The 23738-nt window shown below is 38.1% G+C and overlaps 2 protein-coding genes across 2 annotated transcripts; one reads left to right on the forward strand and one right to left on the reverse strand.

Annotated features, from left to right (window-relative positions):
* Nucleotides 1-718: 718 nt before the first annotated feature.
* On the reverse strand, nt 719-11759 carry RNASEH2B (ribonuclease H2 subunit B). Its single transcript, XM_015822552.1, has 11 exons — nt 11629-11759; nt 10184-10255; nt 9698-9805; nt 8280-8356; nt 7891-8008; nt 6818-6882; nt 6042-6147; nt 5710-5791; nt 4353-4395; nt 2991-3071; nt 719-1121 (listed from the first exon to the last, which is right to left on the reverse strand). Exons 1-11 carry the CDS (start codon nt 11714-11716, stop codon nt 1014-1016), a joined length of 948 nt encoding a protein of 315 aa, XP_015678038.1. The 5' UTR covers nt 11717-11759; the 3' UTR covers nt 719-1013.
* A 3481-nt stretch (nt 11760-15240) lies between these two features.
* Nucleotides 15241-21685, forward strand: SF3B6 (splicing factor 3b subunit 6). Its single transcript, XM_015822553.1, has 4 exons — nt 15241-15422; nt 17754-17872; nt 18678-18816; nt 20663-21685. The coding sequence occupies exons 1-4, from the start codon at nt 15393-15395 to the stop codon at nt 20750-20752; spliced, it is 378 nt and encodes a 125-aa protein (XP_015678039.1). The 5' UTR covers nt 15241-15392; the 3' UTR covers nt 20753-21685.
* Nucleotides 21686-23738: the final 2053 nt, after the last annotated feature.

The raw sequence follows: 23738 nt of genomic DNA on the forward strand, positions 1-23738 counted from the left end.
ATCCCTACCTGCCGGATGAAAACATGGAACCCTCTTCCCCAGTGGGGGAAAAAAAACCTAGTTTGAATAAGGCAACACTACGCTTTGGGGTTCATTCCAAAAAGTACAAGGGAATGCCCTCCCTCCAACTCCACAAAGACTTGATTTTACAACTGCTTTTGACCATCATTGTTAAGCTAGTAATGTGGTCATTAAGCGAAGCACGTGGTCGAAAGTCCGAATCCAGTTTAACCAATGGGCGTTTTTGTTGGACAATGTCAAAAAACATCACAAAATTTGATCACATGACTTTGGGACACTGTAACCAGTCATAAATGCAAGTTGGCTGCCAACACCCAAAATGTGATCACATAACCACAGGGGTGATGCAGCGGTCATCATTTCAAGGATGGGTTGTTAATATTTTTTTTTTAGTCCATTGTAACTTTGAATGGTCCTTTATCAACTGGTCATAAGTCAAGGACTGCCTGTACTGATAAGCTTAATATTAATAATTCAGCTTCTCCTTAAAGCACTATCTTTAAAACTTTCCCAGTTTGGAAAAAATACCCCAAATCATTCATCATTCAAGATATATATAAGCAAAGACCCAGATCACCCTGATCACCAATATGGAAAAATAAAAATCAACAGCCAACAATAATACTCAGCCAGTTTTTAAATTAAAGAAGACGTACATGTACACGTAAGATTTCCCTCAGCCAAAAATCACCAACAATTTAAAAAACAAGAAGTGCGTATAATTTATTCAAAAACGAATGCATTGCTTTGCATTGTACTGTGAATTTTCAGTAATAATGATATGAAGACAGATTGCTATCTGTAGCAGGTAATTGAGCCTAATTTTCCTAAAACAAATAAAAAAATTAACTTTGATTATATTCACACCAGTATCATAGATTTCTACTTCTGACAATAGGGGGAAATAGGAGAAGAAAGCAAGCTATAAGGAGGATCTAGTTTCATAAAACATTTCCAAGATAATTACTACACCAAACAGCACCCTCCTCCGTTCATTTTGGTGTTGTAGTTTTTGGTCTGAAGAAAGAAGACATTGTTTTCATGCCACTCTTGTCAACTTTCGCTAAAGCTTTTTGTGAAGCTGACATTTTACTGTTTGCCTGGAAGTAAGAACAAAGTAAAACGTCAGCACAAAGTTTAAGACTCAATTTTTTTCACGTAACAGGACTCATAAATGGTAACTGCACACAATCCCTCACACATTTTATTCAGAGAGTCATTATAAACAACATGCCAATCCCAAAGAATCAACTAAGATAAAAAAAAAATCAGTAAATGATCTGAGAAACAAATTCATGTAAAAACACCCTTTTCCAGATTACATTGTGAAAAAAAGTACAAGCATGTTCTTCCTAAACCATGTGACCTCCTGAACAGATCAGTACATAAATCTTTAACATTGTTGATATGACTTTGATAATCATGAAACGAAGACCGACATAAAAACCAGACAAGAGTTTCTGCTTGATTTATAAACTGTTATTCAGCTCTTATGGTGACTAAACTGAATTAAAATTCTTATCAGAGGAAAACCTCACCAAGACAATAGTAAAGATAGACTTGGATGGCTATGAGACCTGAGCAAGGTAGCAAGAAGAAATCTCCATGGTCTCCACTGATTTTAGTTAGCCAAATCTTTGGCCAATGCTTAGCCAAAGTTCATATTGTATTTCTCTAAGAATGAAACTATTTTCATTCCTCCCAACCAAATACTGTTCTAATCCACACAATTTTTAAAAACAGATTTGCACTGATATTTCACCCAAAGCAGACAACATGTATGAGACGCTACTAACACCAATTAACTCCACTAACTCCATTGTGCATATCAAAGCAGCCACATGCATAGGAAATCTGCCTTGTGAGGAGTCAATCACTTCTTTACAACCTTTAGTTAACAATAATAATAATGAAGTTGGAAGGGACCTTGGAGGTCATCTAATGCAACCCCCTGCTCAGGTAGGAAACCCTATACTATTACAAACAAATGCTGTCCAGTCTCTTCTTAAAAACTTCCAGTGTTGGAGCATTCACCGCTTCTGGAGGCAGGTTGTTCCACTGGTTAATTGTTCTAACTGTCAGGAAGTTTCTCCTTAGTTCTAGGTTGCTTCTCTCCCTCTGTTGCTTCTTGTCCTGCCCTCAGGTGCTTTGGAGAATAGCTTGACTCCCTCTTCTTTGTGGCAGCCCCCGAGATATTGGAACACTGCTATCATGTCACCCCTCATCCTTCTCTTCATTAAACTAGACATACCCAATTCCAGCAACCGTTCCTTATATGTTTTAGCCTCCAGTCCCCTAATCATAAGCCAGTTCACTGGCTTAGTAGTTGACCAGATTAAGTGGGCAATCTAACCAGTGTTTTCAGTTTCTGCGCTACTTTTCATGTCCTCTACTGGTACTTTTATGTGACAGCCTGGTTTTATACTAAATCGGTATCACAAGAATATTCCAAGCCCCACTGATCTCTGTGGGAAACATTGTACTCAGCTGCATTTTCCAAAAATAACCCTTTTAAGATGCTTGCAGAGCTAAAACCTGGCCCAATTAGGAAAAACACCAAATATATTAATGCCAATATTGCAAAGTACTGTGCACATCATACTAAGGCAACATTTACCCTCTGGCAGTGATCAAACACCTCACTGAGCCAAAATCAAGCAAACATCATGGCTTTGTGAATTCTGTAGAAAAGTAATCTAAATCTCTAGAAACCAATGCTTTTAAATCTTTTTAAAAATAGCTCTTTAAAAAGAGTAGTACTTTTAATTCTCTCTCCCTTCTCTCCTCGCTCTACTTAACATTTTATCTAGCTGTTTTGACAATTAAGAAAAAACTACTCTGAAATACAGGATTCTATTGATATCTTATAGATCACACTTGCTTAAATAGCTGCTGTCTCCCCTCCCCCCCTTTAATAGGCCATCTTACTATAGACAAAATATGAGGCAGGAAAACACAAAAATGCATACCTTTTTGTTTTTCAGATCACCAGTATTGAATTTAGTATAATCTTCCTCAGCTTCCACAGGACCATCTGACAGTTTCCTTTTCTGTAATGTTAAAGAGTGATTTGTGCCATAAATCACATGTTGGGCTTGTGAACTTTACAGTCAAAAGTGTCCAGACTTTATGGAATAAACGTAGACATACACCGTAGAGAAATATGAAGTATCACTGTATGATCTAATCTTTGCTGATTAATTAGTAAATCTAAAGCTGAGATGTGAATTTTGAAAGTGCTGCTACGCTTCTCACAGTTGTCAAAGCTCCCAAAATGAGACAGTCATGAAATGACACAATTGGAATTTGGGACTGCGTACCACTTTGTCACTTGAAAATACTTATCAGTGTAGCCAGAAGAACATGCAAAACAGTTTGTCCATGAATAATTTCATGGTTTTCAGTTGCTTTGTTCATGAATTCTATGTTTCAGATCTTCTGTTCCACATATGGATAGAAACACCATTGTTCCAGGTGTTCCATTACATTTTAGCTGCTGTAATTGGAAACTGTCTCTTTAATGCTATCTGGTGGTTGTCTGGATTTTTGCACATTCTGAATCCCGTTTTCAATAGCCAAACTATCCAATACAATTTTGTTTACACACAATCACAGAATATTTAAATTATTTCAGATTTTTGTTTCTTCTAATCCTCAGCCAAACTTAAATAGATGGGCTGAATTTCTGAATGCAATTTTGGCTTGAGTTCAAAACAACACATTTTTCAGTTTTTGAACACTCCTATTAGTTTAGGAATCAGCTTCAGTCCTGTGAGATACAATTCTCCCAATTAAATAATTACTCCTTCCCAAGAAAAAGTTTTTTTAAAGGATTCATGTTTTATTCTTGCTTAATTCTCCTGAAGCTTTAGCATTTCCATAATGAGCTCATGTGAGATGTCAGGGTAAGACTGCACCCACGGTTTAAAGCAGGAGTAGTCAACCTTGGCTCTTTTATGACTCGTGGACTTCAACTCCCAGAATTCCTGAGCCAGCTAAATAACTAAATTGATGTCACTTATATGCTTGAAAAAGCAAACTCTCTTTATAACAAAGGTAATAAATATTTCAAGAATTATCTTCAGTAATGAATTCAAGGCAGTTCTTTTATAGGAAGGATTTTTTTTTCAGTCCAGTTGTAAAATCAGTGAGCAACATCTAAACCAAGTGTGGAGAAACTATAGGGTTTTCTCAAATATGCTGGATTATGATTCCCACAGTTTCTGACCAATGGCCACAGAAATGGAGCTTATGGGATTTGGAAATCAAGCACTACTGAATGGCTCAGAGTTGTACATTTTGAGAAGCAGACTTTCTTAAGAAGTCCTTACCTTTGATGCTGGCTCTGTGGGAAGATCTGTACCTTGTGGGAGTCTGGAAGCCAGAAAGGTCAAGTTAAACTCTAGAGCTATCTGATTCCATCAGCCTATTTACTTCACCTAATTATGTCATTATGAAGCCTGTTGTGAGTTTTCCACAGAAATTAATTTACAGTATTATAATGCATTCATTAACAAACAAAACGTTAGAGACTATGAAGCTTCCTTTGAGTCAAGTTCAACTCCTGGTGACTTTATGGACATGTCCTAATGTTTTTTTAACAGTACAGAAATACAGAAGTGATTTGCTATTGCCTACTTCCAAGACGTTTTTTCCCCACTATTCCAGCCCTGATATTTTCTGACCACTTTCCACTGAAGTTTTAACTAGATTTGACTGAACTAAGCTTTTTCAAGATCAGCCATGGTCAGCTACCTAACTGGGCAAATGTGTTTTTATACACTTACTAACTCATCTTAATGAAAACAAATATTAAGAGCACTATTTGAGAACCATTTTGTCTTCGCTGGTGGTTTACTGCATCAGTCCTGTGCTGAACCCTTCAAGCATGTGAACCTTCTCTCAAAGATTAAAAGATAGCAAAGAAAACAAAACATGGAGTTAGACACAGACACACAAACACAAAACTGGGATGCCTCTTCTTTCCTAAACAACTTCCCTCTGGAACTGGGATGGAATGTAGAATTTCCAGAAGAGAAAGGGTGTATTCCAGAGGAATAAGAGGCAGCTCAGTCCAGATACATTGTATGAGAGAAAGAGAGTGAAAGAGGCTCCTTCCTAATGGTTCTTGGAGAATATGCTTGATGTAGAGCACGGGTGTCAAACTCGCCGCGTGATGTGAAGTGTCGTGACTTTTTTCGCATTGTCAGAGCTAGGGTGGGCGCGGCCTCCGCATGATGCAACCGGCCCATGGGCCGGCAGTTTGACACCCCTGATGTAGAGAGTAGAGTGCTTCAGTTTGGCAAGATTCTGTCTACAGGTGTAGAACAACAAAGAATTCTGCTTGGAAGAATCGCCTTGTGCCTTTCCTGGGTTTTGGGCCTGACAGGGATCCTCAGAAATCAGACAAACAAACCTGATGCAAAGCAAGATCTAGTCACAGAAAGGTCTCTGCTGCTTTGAGGAATATCCCCACCATTCTATGGAGTCCAGTTTGTTTCACTGAACAGTATACTCCCAACTTGGAAAAAGGGACAAGAAAAGCAGCTGTATGGAAGAAAGGCAGGGAAATAGGGAAGGCTCCACTACCCTACTTAAGTCCATTTTTCAAACCAGAATTAGTGATGGAAGCATGACAGGAAAATTCTTGTTTGAAGCAGTTAGTTTTTAAAAAAATTAAATTCTCACCTTAAAAAATTAGCCAATGTTGCACTTAGCTCTTCGGGAATATACTCTGATATTAAGCCATGAGCATAACAAATATAATCCTCTGAAAAAGAAATGAAATAGATATTGCATGTTATTCATCGATCTTATTTAACAGCCTCATGTGCCAATTGTATTCATTTTTTTCTTCTCTTACTCATCCCAGACACAAATGATTTTGCCAGGGTCCCTTTCTGGCAATGTTTAAAAAGGAAAGTAAAACCTCAGAGTAAGTTTCATAAATCAAAATCCATGAAGGCAAACTGGTATATTTTACTTTAAATACCTTTCTTCAACAAATGTAGTTATCTTACCTTCAGTGCCACTATTGGCCTGATTATTGCTGATAAATGTAGCAGCCTGTACTTTTCCACTCACAGGTATGCTATTTTCTTTTAATACTTTCACCAGTTGGTTAACCTAGCAAAAGCCATAAAATAGTACCATCATAATCAAAGTTTGAAGCCACATACTGAAATCTATTACATATATTTCATAGAAAACAGTGCCTCTTTGTCATAGGGATAGGAAGCACAGACACTCAGCATTATCGAAATGCTATCTGTTCAGGCAATGAGATTTTTTAAAAACAGAGTAAGATATTCCTATTTTAAGTTGTTCAGCAGAAGACTACGAAGAATTATATTCATACTATGTATCACTATTAGAATCATTGCTATAAGATAGGCAGCTGTAGAACTCAATTAAATAAACACATTTTAGTAAGTGATTAATGCACACTGTTAAGTTGCAATATCTAAACCATCCCCCCCGCAATGTAACAAAATTTCTTCCACAGTAATCATACCATGGCAGGAAGAATAAAGCTAGCAGAATTATGCTAGTAACAGCCATTTTACTGCAATTGCTTTCTTGAAACTATAAAAAAAAAATATTTTTTTTTAAAATAACAGTTGTGTTACAGGACCCATGTCTGCTCCTTTTCAGACTATTACTAAATTGATCATACTATATTACAGATAAAAAGTGAATGCTTTATAGTTCAAAACAATGTATTATGCAATAGATCTGTCATTGAAGAAAGAAATGCTATACTTGATATTAAAATGGATAATAGAGAAAAATATACCTTTTTATTTAACCATGTCAGTGTTTTCTTTTCACTGTATCTAAAATATTTCTTACCATCTATTTCTGAGAATAAAGAGAAAAAGAGACAACCAAACTATATTTACTCTGTGCATTAATGGAACTGAGACAAAATGCAAATTTATTTCAGTATTTGGAGAAGTTGTCAACATTATCAAATATTTTGGAGGTGATGAATATATACTTTGAATGTGCACGCACACACAATTAACTAATACTAAATCTAAACCACAGTCTAGTTAATTTATCTGAGTATTATCTAAAATACCTTTCTTTTCAATTGTGAATAGTGCCTTTCATTACAATTCCCAATGTCCTCAGAATAGCTGTGCTACTGGGGAGGGGGAGGGAGAGAATGACACCCCCCCTAATTCCTATATAGATAGTCTGCATTTAGCGATGGTTCGCAGTTATGGCAGTGATGAAATAGTAACTTTGCAACCAATCCTTGCATTCACAACCTTCAAAGGTTGTAAAGCAAGGATGTCAAACTCGATCGCATCATGTGATATATCGCAACGTTTTTGCCTTTGCGGAGCTGGGGTGGGCGTGGCCTGCCGGCACCAGTTTGACATCCCTTTTGTAAAGCAAAGAAAAGCTGAAGGAAGATCAGTCAGTTTTACTTAGTGACTACTTTGCATAATGACTGAGTTGCTGATCTCAATTGTGGTTGCTAAACAAGGACTACCTGTAATCCTTAAAGGCCTCCTCCCCTCCTCAACAGCATAGGGGATGGGAGTTATGAGTTAAAATTAGGGGAATTAGGAGAGAATTGGCTCTGCCTGACCAAGAGGACTATCTCTAGTAGCACTTCAAGGGACAAATGTCTGGATTAAACCCTAAATAGGCAACCTCAGCAGTTTATCTTGGACAAGGTCTCTTTGCATTCATACAGGACACCAGATTTATTCTATCTCATTTCTGTGCTCGTGTGAGGATGGTTTGTGAGACACCCCCCCCCAACACAGCTGGCTATGTCAAGTGGCCTAACATAAGTAGTGGCTAAAGTTTGCAGGTCTACATAATTATTAATAATTGTTGCTTGTTTTGTACCTTTTTGCTCAGCTATGTGGTGAACTGACTGTGAAGTACTTGTGCACTGTAGCAAGTGTATGCTGGAAGAAAACTCTTCATCCACTAAAACCTGATCCAGTGGCTGAAACTTTCCCTGCTGAGGTTGAGGCAGAGGAACAATCAGTTTTAAAAAAAAATAAAATGATTCAAACACTTCTCAACTAAAACATGCTTTTTCCAAACAAGACTATCTTATTGCCGAGCCAAATGTTCCAATAAATAAGAAAGCAGTAGAGCATTAACTATAATTTCAGAAATTTCAGAATTTCAGTTCTTGAAACATTTAGAAATGATGGATATTTGTTTGGGGGGGAGGGGAAGGGATATATAATGTAATGTCATTTTCCTGAAACATTTTAGTTGCCTACCTCTTTCTCTGCTCTGATAAGGTAGAAAAGCACAAGAAACAAGGGGTCCATTGGTGTAGCAAAAAACAGACGTCCATCTGAAGGTGGAAAAATAAACATTCTAAAAGGAACTGTAATACACATTCTGGACAGCTTCCATAAGTTAGGGACAAAAACTAAAACGATTCAGCAGCAAAGTCAAACACCTACAATCTATCTTTGCCAATTTAAATTTAGACTTTAAAATAAAGTTTTTAAGAGGATGAATATACTACAAAGAGGAAAGATGTTGTATATTCAAATTCTAAACATCTGTTGTTTCCCACAGACATACAAGACAATATGCATATAGGGGAATAAAAATAATGGGACTATATGCTACATCAAATACAGTTTTAAAACCTTTCTAAGAGTGTTATGCAAACCAGGAAAAGATGCAGCTGTTTAAAGAGTTGCAGGCAGGTTTTATGACCATTGTTCAATCTGCTCTGAAGCTATTTTTTTAAATCAAATTTGAAGTGCTCCATAACACCCTCCTAAAATTTCATTAAAACATCTACATTTTTCTTAAAATAACTGCCGTATTAGTATTTCCCTTATGGTTCTAAAATTTTTACCTGCAAGGCAAAACTAGATCTCATGTGAATCAAAGTGAGAAGAAATGGATTGGATGTTGTGATTCAGGTAAGTATGGTCTGCTAAACATTTCTGCAGAATTGGCCTATTTGGGCATAATAATTTTCCACTTGGACTTCAAAAAAAATTGAGTGAAACCATAGATGAATAACTTGGTTTATTTCCCCCCCACCATCCTAAGAAAGACCCTAGTCTAAGTTTGCCCAATGTAGAGTGACAAAAAAAGCATAATTGTACCTTATCTGTCTAGCCTCAAGAGAAAGGAGATGTCAGAAAAAGCCAATATCTCTTTCCAAGGTGCTGCCAGGGGAAAATGGACCATTAAAAAATGTAAGGTGCAATCCCTTCTCTGAGCTCAAAGGTTTCTCAAAACCCAACTGTAATAAAGACATGGGAGAAAAGGTGACAGCAAAAAACCTTTTTTCCCCCTCCTCTGCCAGACATAAAGATCCAGAAGTGGATAGCGACACCTTCAAACCACTGTGAAAAGATCATCCTAACACTTGATACAAGTCATGATGATTCAATGAAATAAATGCAAATTTGTTGGAACATCCCAATTTCTACTTCTGTGAGGGAAGGAAGAAATAAGCAATCATAATATGAATAGCTTTTAAGAAGTGCGATTGCGACTCAAGGACTTGCAACAAAAGTGGAGAGTCTATGGAATTCCAGGAATGTTACATTAAACTACAACTCCCAGCATCTCTCATCATTGACAATGCATCCAGAGAGCCAGATTCCCCAGCATTAAGGGAGCATTAGGTGAGACAGATCTATGTCCTGTTCAGCCTTCCACTTACCATATTGAACTTCTTGACCAATAAACCATGACCGGTATTCTTCATGAAAAGCTTTCATTTCAAATATGTGGTATGCATCACTACCAAATAAATAAAGGGCAGCTTGTCCTGTTAAGAAAGAAACCACTATCACATTCTGGTTTTGTTGTGCAATATTTTTCCAAGGCTCATCTGACTGAAGAGAAAACAATAATATTTTTACAGAAAAATATCTCAGTATGTATGAGTGGTAAGCAAAAGAAAATTTAGCAAATGTACAAAAGACAAAATAGGAATAGGAGGAAATCAACCATACTATTCCACTAGTAAATAATCAAACAATAATTTGGTATAATTACCTTCTATATCATAATATGTCAGCTTTTAAAATTTCAGCTAACAAAGGGATAATAGTAACCATGAAGAGGGCAAGACTATTACTATAAAAATAAAAAGAAACCGATCAGATGGCATCAAGCAAGTAATATTTTACAATGTGAGCCTTGCCTGTACTTGGATGTGGCAGCCTTGTAAATAAAGGCCCAGCACCTGGCTTCTTTGGGAGATCAGTTGCAGTTTCTGAAAGAGAGGGAGAATGCTAGAATGTGATAGATGCCCATACAAACTTTATAATAGCACCTTAAAAATCATGACTATGAGAGTTGTCCGGTAAGTTCTGAGGAACAGAAATTCTTTTCCCAAGAACCAAGCAAGTCTTCCTTTTATCCTCTTCAAACTTGAAAGACTTTATTGGCTGAACCCTATCTTTTAAGGTTGGAAGGCAGAGTCCAGATGTTGCTTTCCCCAAGCTTGTCATCAATGCTCATGGGCATGGAAATAAGATGGCCAAGCCACTTCACTTTACCCTGATGTCATTGTCTGATTCAGAAGATAGCGGGCCTTGTCTGGATCCCACCAACACAGAGTTTTTTGTGATCTCTGAGACTTGTTGTTTGCAGATATTTCATTCCTGAGTTAGATGACATCAGTGCCACCGTTTCAGATTAAAAATAGAAGAAATGCAATATTTGGACTGTCTTCAAACATGCCACCAGGTTTTTCTCTTTGTTTCTAAACCAGTGTTTTTCAAACTTGGCAACTTTAAGATATGTGAACTTCAACTCTCAGAAATATGCAACCCAGCATGTTCTGGGAATTAAAGTCCATTTGCCTTAAAAATGCCAAATTTGGTCTAGAGGCTCTAGACTGATGCTGAAAGCCCAATGAGACCAGATGGATTCAGTGCCTAGTTCACCTTGGCTAGAACATAAACTTGGGGGGAAATTGTGCTAAGTGGGGCAGTCAAGCTTCTTTGATCTATGCTTATCTAAAAAGCATGGAAGAGATGAATCAAGGGGAGGGGAACAATCACCTGCTACTTTACACTTAGGAACCACTTAGTCATAAGAGTGTAGGTAAAATCCCATCAAACAATTGGATAGTAGGTAAAATCCCATCAATTGAACTCCCCACTAGCTGAGGAATACTGGGCTTTGAAGTCCAAACATCTTAAACGTTAGCAAGTTTGAGAAACACTTGCAATATCAGGCCTGGATGGGAGACCACAGCATCAAAACAAAACATACTATGAGGGAGCAATAGCAAATCTCTGCATTTGAGCCAAAATGTCCTATACACACGTGCCCATCAAGTCGCAGAAGTTGAATTCGACTCTGAAGACAGATTCATTTTATTTTGGATCATCCAACCTCTTCGGGAGGGCAGGAATAGCACGGTTCGCTATCTCTAATATCGTTGTGGGACGGTAGGGAGAGATCGCAAACGGGGAAGGCTAACACAACACCCGGCAGCCTTCACACAAACACAGACCGGCTGCCCAAGGCAATATAAGCTCAATCGCTTGAATGCAGCCCGCAATTAGCCCTCCCGTGCACGGAAGGGAGCCGCTTCTTTTAACACTCCGGGATCGGCTGGCTCCGGGACACGGTTACCTGGAAGAACCACCACCCACTGGCGGCTGCTGCCACCGCCGCGTTTTTCTGCCCGAGCCGTTGGCCGCTTCCCCTTCCCGCTCGGCATCTCGCTTCTGCTAGGAGCCACAGCCTCCCTCTGGTCTCTGCTTACTAACCATAGAGCTATTAATGGTAGAGCGGCGGGTGCGATTTGGCTTGTGAGTCAAGTTTCAAAAACAATAAGTTCGCTGCTGCTTCCAAACCAGTCACAAGCAGCTGCTTTCCTGCGTGGGAAGCTGAGAGTAGACGCGGATGCTCTGCAGAGGCGATGTAACTACACTCAACTCTTGTTACTGTCTCAAATATATCGGGATTGTCTATTTTTGGCGTGGGCCTGGATGCAAAACGGAAGAAAAAGAGGAAAGCAAAAAAAGAATCATAGGCATGATTTGAAAACATTTGTAAAAAAATACCTTAAAGTGTTGTGTATAAACTTAATACTTAAGCATTGTGTCTCTGTGTGTGTAATGTGTGCGTACCACTGCTACACTTCTGCAGATCTTTCCTCTTCAGCTTTGAAATACACGCCTACTTTCTAATATCAGGTAGCACTACTAGCGCCTGCAGCTCACTCTTTTGCTCTCTTTATCTTTTTGAAATATGATCTCAGAACTTGCCAAGTCAGTCTGTCTTAATACATGGCTTTATTGGCATTCACGTTAGCAGGAAAAATACCAGTTGAAATTTAAAAAAATTGAACATTTTTAAAATCATTTTTTTACCTGTGAGGAATTTTGCCTATTTTTGAATTTTTAGCCTACTTTTGCTCTATGGGTTCAAGGTGGCCCATGTGGAGGGTTTTCCTCTTTTTCTGTGATAAGAGATGGGGTGCCCTGAGCAAAACTGACTGTCCCAAAGTTATCCATTGAAAATATAATGGAGACTCAAAACCAGAGACTCTCCATACTGGTGCTTTCAGCAAAATGTTATACCAGCACTTCTCAAACCTGCAAGACTTGGAAACCTCGAAAGCAATATTGCTCAAACTTGGCAATGTGTGGACTTCAAATCCCCAAGTTCTCAAGGCAGCATGAGGCATTCTTGGAGTCCATACTTTTTAAGATTGTCAGGTTTGAAAAGCACTGTGACATCCAGATTGCTCTCTATTATTTTTCATAGGCCATGGCCACTTTTAGGGAAAGAAGGGGGAGGAATAGCAATAAAGGTCTCTATTTCAATTTATCTTAATAGTTCTTTGCTGCCATTTTTTTGCTAAGAAATGTAACAGTGGGTTGAGTGTTCTGGGAATTGGATTAAGTGAAAGCAGATCTTTGGGCAACCATTTTTTACAATGCATGACAAAAAAAGAAACCTTTTAAAATTAAAGTATTGGTATTCTACATTACCCAGAAGCCATCTCTTAAGGAAACAGCATTTAACCCTTTAAATGCTACATGTTCTTACATACAGTTCTCTCAATGATACAACATTAACCCTGTAAATGCTAAATACTCTAACACAGTTCTAGCTGGCTACAATCCGGTCCAGCACAATTGGTATCACTCTGCTTTATAGCCATAATGCACAATTTCTTTGGATCATAAAAATGATGGACTGTTAAGATCTAAAAATATATTTCTTCAGATCATACGCAGATTATTAATATGAAACATTTTATTCTCATCTTCAGCCAAGAATTTTGCAGATCAGTAAAAATAAATGAAGAATAAATCTACAGTAGCTCTTTCAGATGTTGGGGAATGGCAGTCCAAACTAGGCATCCCTGCATGATTAGTTTAGATCAGGGGTGTCAAACTCACGTCACGTGACGTGTTGCGACATATCACAACTTTTTCCCCATTGCCGGAGCTGGGGTGAGCATGGTTTCGGCATGACGCATCCAGCCCACGGGCCAGCAGTTTGATGCCCCTGGTTTAGATGAAGAGGTATCCAACACACAAAAGCTGTAACAAACCTTCAGTTCTGAACTGAAGAAGCTTTTTGGATGAGAAGCAAAATGTTTTCAAGGAAAAAAACCACGATCCAGTTACCTTTTAAAAACACCTTTGGGACAATTCTGTTGCTGCCATTTTATGGCTAAATTATAGGACTTCAGCTCCTAACTATTGCCACTTCAGGAAAGAAATCACGTGATTGCAATTTTTTCTCCCTCCTTATTGTTGTATGCTGCTATCAAAAGCAAGGATTTGGATGGACCAACTTTGAAACTTATCACGTACATGATAAATGTACATACATGATACACACACATACTGTTATTACTGTTAAGAAACCTCTTCCAATATCTGGTAAAATACCAGGAGTAAGTAGATTCACTATTGAATAAAAGGTTTATAGAACATTTGGGGCAAAGAATTTGTCAAGTATATGAAGAGATATTTGATAAGGGATTTTTATTACCAGCATTTAACCAGGCTTATATTACAATTATGCTAAAAGCAAGTAAAGACCATACTTAATGTGCTAATTATGTTTCTTTAAAAATCTTGGTTTTGCAATGTCTTATACTTACCAAGCTTTGGGGAAAAGTATTGGATTATATAATTGTGCACAAAAGCCAAAATTTTCAGATACTATTCTTTTGAACTACATATCTAGTACATGAAAACTGACAACTGAACAAAGCTAATGGATTCTCCATGCCCTTACTATGGCAAAAAAAACTGATATAGCAGTATTGGAAAGATAAATGTATGGCTCCTTTCACTCAATATATTGAATTCCTAATTGTACTTGTCACCTATGAGCAGATTTCCTGTAGACCTAGACTTTGCATGGGCAAATAAAATGAAATATGGGACTCATTTATACAAAATACAGTAGGTTAATAAAATATAATTATATAAACTAGATACATAGAGAGAGAAATAACTATATACAGAATTGTAATTATTTAGTTAAAATGATACATTATACCTTTTTCTTTTGTTGCATTTTTCATTTTTTTTAAAAAAAGTGTTTTCCCTTTTCTTTGATAATGCATATATTATCATTTCTCTGTCATTATTATACCAGCAAGAAAAGAATACATAATTAAGAAGCTACACCCAATATCAGAATCTGCTTTTTCACAAAATAAGCCCATTATTTTTGGTCCTGTTCTCTGGAACAATTGGAGAACAGGTCTTGATTTTCTTCTCTGAGACAACTTTTCAGTTTATTTGAATAGCGTCCATATACATTTCTTCGTAGAATTTAATTTCTAATCTGCTGATTATCCTTGCAGCCTTTCTTTGAAACTGTTCCCGCTTGTTTCATTGTACTCCAGTACATTTGGTTCAGATAAGCGAAGAAACGGCTCTTTTTTTCTTTCGGAGCAGCAACGGATTATATACAGTACTTCTTTTTTACGTATCACAAAGCCAGGTAAATAATGAACGGATCCACTCCCAATTCTGCTTCAACTTGGGGAATTAATGCTGGTGGCGGGGAAAAAGCATGATTCTTTCCAAGTCATCTAGAAAAAAAAATAATTCTCCGCGTATCCCAGATTAAGAATATAGTTACATCGGTTTTTGCCTTTGGTCGCAGGAAACCCCCCATTCTGACACTCCAGCGTATGTTTAATCGGAACCGGAAATCGAGCTAGTGTGGACGCCTATGTAGCCATTTGAGGTGGGCGGAGGAAGAAAGTACGACGGTCGGAAGTTTGTTCTTCTTCCGGGTGAAGCGTAGTGCAACGGCTTCGGCGTATTGTCTCTGCGCTCGGTGGTTTCGGCGCCTACGGAGGTTTTCTTTTTTTTTTTCTGCGGGTGAAGCCGAATTATCCGAGTACCGTTGCCATGGCGATGCAAGCGGCGAAACGTGCGAACGTGAGTCGGGCAGGGTGGCCATTTTGAACGGTGCCCCCCCCCCTTTTCCTTTAACGCGCAAATTTGTTTGCCTTTTGTCGTTTGGGAAAACAAGAAAAAGCGCGGAAGTGATCGGGAAGCCGTCAGCTTCTCTGATTTCGTACCCGCCCATCTGGGCTAAAATACCCATCATCCACAACTGCCGTATATGTGGTGGGAATTGTAGTCCTGGCCTTCTATAATAATAAAGTTGGAAGGGACCTTGGAGGTCATCTAGTCCAACCCCCTGCTCAGGCAGGAAACCCTATACCATTTCGGACAAATGGCTGTCCAGTCTCTTCTTAAAAACTTCCAGTGTTGGAGCATTCACCACTTCTAGAGAGCTTCCCTTTCAGAAAAGCTTGTTGAAGGGTATGTGGGCTGAACGGCCTGGTAACTGGACTCCCTGGCCCTAATATTTGGCCTGCGCCCTATATTGGGTGTTGGCACCCATAACTCCTGCCATTATGGCCAGTGTTAAATAGGGGAATATGAGAACTGGTCTGGTCCCCCAGGGTTGCTGAATTAGGTAGCAACCACTGACATAGTGAATAGAAAGGTAAAATTAGGCATGCTTTGGGGGTAGGGTGGGAATAGGGAAACTTGTGGCTCCCCTCAGCTTAGGTTGTACAGCTTGCCATCAACTGGAATCAGGTAAATTTAATACTTGAATTGTAAGCACACTGAGTTCAGTGTAATACTTTGTTGGCAGCCACGGTTGTAGTTCAGTTATTGACACTTAGAATCAGTTATTGAGTGTAGAAAAATATAAAGAATTAACTTGTATTGGAATACATTATGTGTATCGAGGCAAGATACCTCTCTTGGAGCAGTTCCATTGCCACACCATCACCCTATTCTCTATCACAAAGTAGAATGCCTCCCTCCAGTTATTCCAACAGTTTATTTAATTCAGTTTAGATCAGTGATGGCGAACCTTTTAGAGACTGAGTGCCCAAACTGCAACCCAAAACCCACTTATGCATCGTCGAGTGCCAGGTGGGTGTGGCCCATTGGGTGGGTGTGGCCCATTGGGTGGGCGTGGCTGCAGTGGTAATGGCAGACTGGGTGGGACTAAAAAGTTCAATCAATCAATTCCAACTTTGCAAGATCTTTTTTTTCCCACGAGAAGTTGAAATTGACTGATTGAATCTTTTTTTTTTTTTTGTACACGGCGGCGCAGGCCTAAAGCGAAAAAGTTTTATAAAATCCAGCTGAAGGCCTAGAACTAGGGCGACAGCACACGTGCCCACAGAGATGGCTCTGAGTGCCACCTCTGGCACCCGTGCCATAGGTTCGCCACCACTGGTTTAGATGCTGCCCAACTCTGACTTTTGACAGCTCACAATAATGTAATAAACAGTAAAAACACAGTACAAAAGAGAGCAGGATCTGGTTGCTCTATAAAAAAAATCATAGATGTAAACATATCCAAGAAAGGGCTCTATCATCATATCCCAAAGTCTCCAAGAACAGTCATAAGACTTTCATGGGATGGGGGGGTGGGATGGGGGTGAAGAGAAGGCACCACAATAGAACAGCATACTTCCTGGATACCAATAGATGCACTGTTTAATTGAAGGGACCCAGAGTGTGACAACTCAGCTGGCTTGTACTAGCTGGGCAAAAACTGTGGAAGATAGGCAGTCCCTCAAATAATCTGGCCCTGTGCCCTGCAGGGTATTATAGATGATAAATAGCACCTGATATCAGTGGTAAATAGTGCAGTTCATAAAACAGAGGTGTCACAGGGTTCCACTGAGGCTTGCCTATCACTGCCGGCATCATTGCATCCTGGATCAGTTGAAGCTTTTGAAGGGCAGCCTCAGATATACAGCATTGTAGTAGTTTTGCTATGAAGTAACTTGGGCACGAGTGACTGTCAGAGGAATGGGTGCAATTCTTCAAACAGCAGTTGTGACTCTGAGAGAACTCCCAGTTTGTGTACTGCACATAGTCTCCAGGTACTAGTAGAGGACCTCAATAGTATCACTATTTGACATCTTCTCTTCTCCTTTTTAGTATCTGGGTTATATCATCTCATGTTTGGGTTTGAGAGCTATAATTGGGCATCATCACCTATTTGTAATACTGAACCCCAAGCCTGTAGAAGATCTCATCAAATGTTTTGTGCGTATATTAAACAGGAAGGGATAGAACAGCAAAGCTATTAAATCAGTAATAGCTTATCAAAGTTGCTTGTTTCTTTCTTCTAAAAGACGGATTCTGGGAACTCTGAAAGTAATACAGTGAAAACAAGCAAATGTTTATATGTATGTTTATGTTCCTAAAAGTTATGTTTATTGTATCTAGATCCGTCTACCACCTGAAGTCAACCGAATTTTGTATATCAGAAATTTACCGTATAAAATCACAGCCGAAGAAATGTATGACATTTTTGGAAAATATGGACCTATTCGACAAATCAGAGTGTAAGTCTGTTGTGTATTTGATAAACTGAACTTCGAATTAGACTTGATGCAGTTATACAAAACAGTTTTTTAGTTGGTAAACAAATCAGTTTAATAAAATGGTTTCTATAATAGTGTCTTAGTGCAAGAAACCTCCTAAACCTTGCTTACTTACTTAGATCTCTTTTGATATGTTAAACACTTTTCCCAGCTCTGTAACTAATCTCAATCACCCTAAGCCAAAACAAATTACATTACAGCATGACAAAATATGGTGGAAATTAAGTGTCTGTGATTTATTGTGTAGTGCAGTTGAAGGCGTAATAAAATGAATTTAAGTCAGAGATGAGCAAATTGCTCATCTTTAGAATTAAATTTTAGCTTGTGTCCTGTCTAGGGCTGCAGAGACATGGCTAATAGAATTGTGATCCCACCAGAGTAGATAATTTCAATTTTATTCCATTTGTATACTGCTTCAATCTAGGAATTTTTTCATGTTAAGGGAGTGGTTTAGTAGGTCAGAAGGATGCTAGAATATTAAGGTACCTATTTCAACCCTTAATATATCTAGGTCACCATAAAAGTTCTGAAAATGTCAGCTCTGTTCATTTGAAGTGTGGGGGGGGGGGGAGAGAATCTGAGGATTGCAGATAGGATGCTATATGAAGCCAAGTGCCTGCCTATTTACACAGGTAAATTCATATAAAGTTGGAACTAGTGTTGTGAACTGATTTTAAGAAATAGCTGAAGTCTTAGGAAAAAATTTTACTGTGACAAATATCACTTGAATACTGGTTTGCTGACATTTAAATATGTTATCTTGCAGAGGAAATACTCCTGAGACGAGGGGAACCGCCTATGTAGTCTATGAAGATATCTTTGATGCCAAAAATGCTTGTGATCATTTGTCAGGATTCAATGTGTGCAACAGATACCTTGTTGTTTTGTACTACAATGCAAACAGGGCAAGTATATTCCTAAAGCATGTCAATTCTTTAATTCTGCTGTCTTTTTTTTCCCCTTTTGATGAGAATATTATGGGGACACTTAATTTCTTTTCAGATATTCAAACCAGGGAGGCTTTAGCTGTAGCAAATTGAAGGATCTGGTTAGAGAAGTGAGATGGTGTTTTGTACATTTTTGTATATTCTGCAATATAAAAGAAAAATAGCTCCATACATAGTTTTCCAAAAGAAAACCATCTCTTAAAAAATGAAAAATTAACCTCCTATATAAAGGTCCACATACTCTACAATATATATGCATTATTGCTTTCTTGACTTATTGTATTTTGATTATTTTTAATTATGGATTGTCACCCAGCTGGCTTTCATGGCTTAGGCGGGACTAGAACTCACAGTCACCTGGTGATTGGCCTAAACTCACCCAACCGGCTTTCGTGGCTTAGGCGGGACTACAACTCACAGTCACCTGGCGTAGTCTTAATTAGGTTTTAGTATAGGTTTTTATATGGGGTATATTAGAGCAGGCCTTTATTTATTTAATTTGATTTTAGAATATATATTTATTGTGATTTTTATTATCGCCTGTTCACCGCCCTGAGTCCCGTAAGGAAGATAGGGCGGTATACAAATCTAAATAAACATAAACATAAATCCTGGATGAGATTTCCCCCTTCGAAGTAGCATTGGGAGTGAAGGCTGATATATGTAGTCATTAGCCTTCTCGGTGTAATATTTCTTTCAGCTTTGATACATCATTGCTAAAATCTGCAGAGTGCTTGTAGCATGGTGTAATAGTCTCAATCTTATTTTGGTAAATATTAAGGATATTTTTGTAAAAACATGACCATAAAAGTTGCTGATTTGCCAAGTGGGGAAGCAGATAATTGGAGATTTCTATGTCAAGTAGAGAATTAGAGTTTCTACTCTAAAAACTCATCTTAGTTTTATATGAGTAGAGAGAAGGAACAAATACTTTCTCCTCCTTCAACTAGATCATTCATTTGCTATAGTTGCTAGGCTACAGCAAAATCCTTTGCGTACAGGATTTACTTTTCAGTGACTAAGAATACAGAATAGCTCTTGCTTTTCAGTATCCTTTCTATTATTTATGACTAATAGTTGACCATACCATTTCAATTTCCCAGTCTAGGGCTTTAATACTGCTTACTCCTGACATAATTAACTAGTGATGAATCTCCAAGATAAATATATATGTATAAACTCTTATGTGATTGTATTATATTAAAAGCAATCTAGATGCAAGAATAATGTACAAGTTATTCTTAAAAGAACAAAGATTGTTTGTGTAGAGGAGTAAAACTAACTCTTAGTGTAGATTTTCCTTGTTATTTAATGTTCTCCAAAGCTTAAGAGTCATGTTTAGTCTACCTGCAGTTTTGGATATAGCCCTCCAGATATGTTTATAAAAATTAAAAGCCTTAAAGAAAACACCTACTAGCTTGTTTACGCTCACATATAGCTTAATTTTTTGTAGTGCACGGGTGGTCTCTTCCATATATCACAAGCACTTCATAAACCTACAAATAGACATACAGGAGGACTCATGAGGCCTCTCTCTCTTGTAAAGCAACAGTGACATAATGGGGGAGAGGCAGCTTGAGCCAAGGTAACTTAAGGTCAGCATGTTATTGTAGAATGCATCATATCTTACCCTCAATTTGGTTTGTTTTCAAGATGTATGAATTTTGTAGTTAAATCACAAACCATTTTGATGGTAAGTAACCTGAATTGCTCAAGATTATTAAATTCCCAAAGTGAAATTGGCTTAAATGTTTTTTGCATTAATAATATGTTGTTTTTAATGTTTATCTTTGTCCTGTGATAGGCATTCCAAAAAATGGATACTAAGAAGAAAGAAGAACAGCTCAAGCTTCTGAAGGAGAAATATGGAATAAACACAGATCCACCAAAATAAAACTTTTCCTAAGGAGCTGATTGTTTGGGATTATTTAAAAACATCAGTGTTTCTGGGCCAAATTTCACCCCCAAATATGGACACCTGGTTTATAGAAGCATTGGTAATTTTAGTTCCTCGTTTGATTACATAACCATCTTGATTGTTCTCGCCTTTAGAAGAATTATTCACTGCTGTATAATGACTGGCACTGAAATTAGCTAAGGCATTGGGATAACATTTTTCCACAATTGAGAGATCATATTAATATAACCTTCTTAGCCATTACAGTCGGTGGAATGTGTAAAATATTCTGAGAGTTCAGTCTCATATTTAATTTGTAAAGGAGAAGCATGCATATTTTAAAATATATTTTGGTACTTGACTTCCTAAGCATAGCCCGTAATTTGTCTTCTTTGCATAATGTGTTGAAAAAAGCTGTCTGATGTACTTTAAATATTGTAAAACATTTTTAGGGCTGTAGGAAGAGAAGTGAGGAAGTGAAAAATTCTTGATGTTTATCTTGTATGTACTATTACACAATAATCTGTTTATGGTTCTCATGTTCCAAGAGGTTCAGAACTGTTGTCTGTTTGAGAGTTCCATTGCTGACCTGTAGAGATCCACTTCTGTGTCTCTTCGGTTGCAATGAGCTGGACCAAGAATCTGACAGCATTTGCAAAAGAATAAACCCTTCTTGATCACATGACCTGCTTTAAAAAAAACAAGGAGTTTGGAGTTGTGCAGACATTTTCTTTGCTTAAAGTGTATAGAAATGTTCAGTTTTGCTAGTGAGGGATAACACTTTTGCAATCAGATACAGTAGAGGTTAAAGATTTGGTTAACTCTCTTGTATAAAATCTTTATTATTTAGAAATAAGAGGTTTTTTTTAATAAAGTGAGCTTATTTTAAGAGAACAGTTATGTGATTTTCTCATTAAATGATTCTACATTTGTTTCAGGTACTATGATTTCTACACACTCAAGTATTGTGCAGTTTTGATTTTGATTTTTTTTTGTCTTAAAATAGTGCTTTTTGCATAAATGCCCAGGCCCATTTTACTTATACTTCAAAAAGGCTTTTGTAGCTGTGTGCTATGTTTTCACTCAAGATTTGTTAAGGTCCAAAGTGTATAGAGTTTACTTCCGTTGCCCTGAGGGAAAAAACTGGTATCATTAATTCCCAGATGGTGGCCATCTGGTATTAGAAAAAAATATTTTTCTTAGGCTAAATAAACAACACAATATTTTTCTTAGGCTAAATAAACAACACATTTTGGAGGTCTAGGACAAACTCATTTGGCCAACTCACCGCGGGACAGTTCAACACAGGGTAACTCAAGAGAGGGACAAGTGAATTGCAGCGGGCCTTGTCTTACTTTAGGTTTGAACCTTCTCAAGTTAGAAAGGCTGGGGTGAGCTGCAATTCAACTTGTCCCTCTCTTGAATTATCCCATGATGAATTGTCCTGTGGCAAGTTGGCTAGGGCAAGTCGGCTACAGGGAGTTGTCCCATTCTGGCATTTTGGTATCACTGAGAAGCATGGGGATTCATAGATATCTAGCAGTTGTGCCTTAATTGGATTGTTGTCTACAATAAAACAACATACATCTTGTTCCATTTACCATGCATTGGTAGTAGATAGGCTGGATCCAGAATTCTTACAACTTGTGAAACCAGACCAGAGACTTGACTTTTTTCTGAAGGCAGACATTTCATTTGTCTGCTTTAAGGATCCTATTTCTGGTCTCATTTTCCGCATGAGGAGAAATAATTAGAATGAAATGGAAAGCAAATGTCTGGAGGTTTAACTGTATAAGGTTACTCAAGATTGTTGTATCGCTGTACAAATAGCTTTATCTAAAAGATATGGAAGAGTACAGTTCTCACTTGCTTTTGTAGCAACACTTTTTTAAAAAACCATAATTGTGCCTAGAAATGTCAACTCACTGACATAATATAAAGGTCTATTGAGTTAAAATGTGTAAATTTTAATATTTGCCTTAAAAAGAGTAGTGTCCAGTTTCTCAGCTCAGGTATAATTTTGACAGCATATGTAGAGCAGAGGTCCCCAACCTTTTGGGCACCAAGGACAGGTTCCGTGGAGAGGCTTTTCCATGGACTGGAGGGGGCGTGGTTTTGTGTGCTGCCTGCATCTCGCAGATGTGGCTTTCCTTGTTTGTGCAGACCGGTTGCTGGCATGCCGCAGATTGGTACTTGTCCACGGACTGTGGGTTGGGGACCCTGGATGTAGAGGATATAAATTCTAGGAAAAGTGGTTTCTCCTCATACTTGGGGATTGGATAGGTTTGAGTACTCAAACTGGGTGGTAATGAATTAGATTTTCCATGTATCAGGACTGAGCAATAACTTGTCTTGAGTATAGTTAATCTTTTATGTTCACAGTTGTGATTGATCCTTCCATTCTCCCATTTCTACTAGTTAAAATACATTACGTGCTAGGAAGCACCTTGAAGAATCAGTCACCAGACTTATGCATTACAAAATTTTGCAGACACCTCCCTCCTTCACATTCATACTAAGCCACAGCAAACCATATTACATCTCACTATAATGAATACATCCCATCTACTATTCAAGAAGGAAGAATCAGTTATGGGGAAGACTCAGGAAGCAAAAGGGGCTATTCTTTCTTCATGATTTTATTTATTTATTTATTTAATTTAATTTTTATCCCGCCCTTCTCCTTACGGACTCAGGGCGGCTGACAGCCTTATAAAACAGATACAACAATAAAAATACCCAGTTTAAAACCTAATTAAAAAGAAATATTTACTGTGGCCTATATCAATTAAAATTACTCTTAAAACCCCACTAAAAATTCCCCTAGGCCAATCCCGCTTGTTGGAAGAGCCATGTCTTTAGGGCGCGGCGGAAGGAGGGGAGATCCGGGATCACCCGGATCTCTGGGGGTAGTTCGTTCCAGAGGGTGGGAGCTCCCACCGAGAAGGCCCTCCCCCTGGAGGTCGCCAGCCGGCACTGTCTG

The sequence above is a fragment of the Protobothrops mucrosquamatus genome, unplaced genomic scaffold (assembly GCF_001527695.2).
Source record: "Protobothrops mucrosquamatus isolate PMUCROS unplaced genomic scaffold, P.Mucros_1.0 scaffold1605, whole genome shotgun sequence".
NCBI classification, from domain to species: domain Eukaryota; kingdom Metazoa; phylum Chordata; class Lepidosauria; order Squamata; family Viperidae; genus Protobothrops; species Protobothrops mucrosquamatus.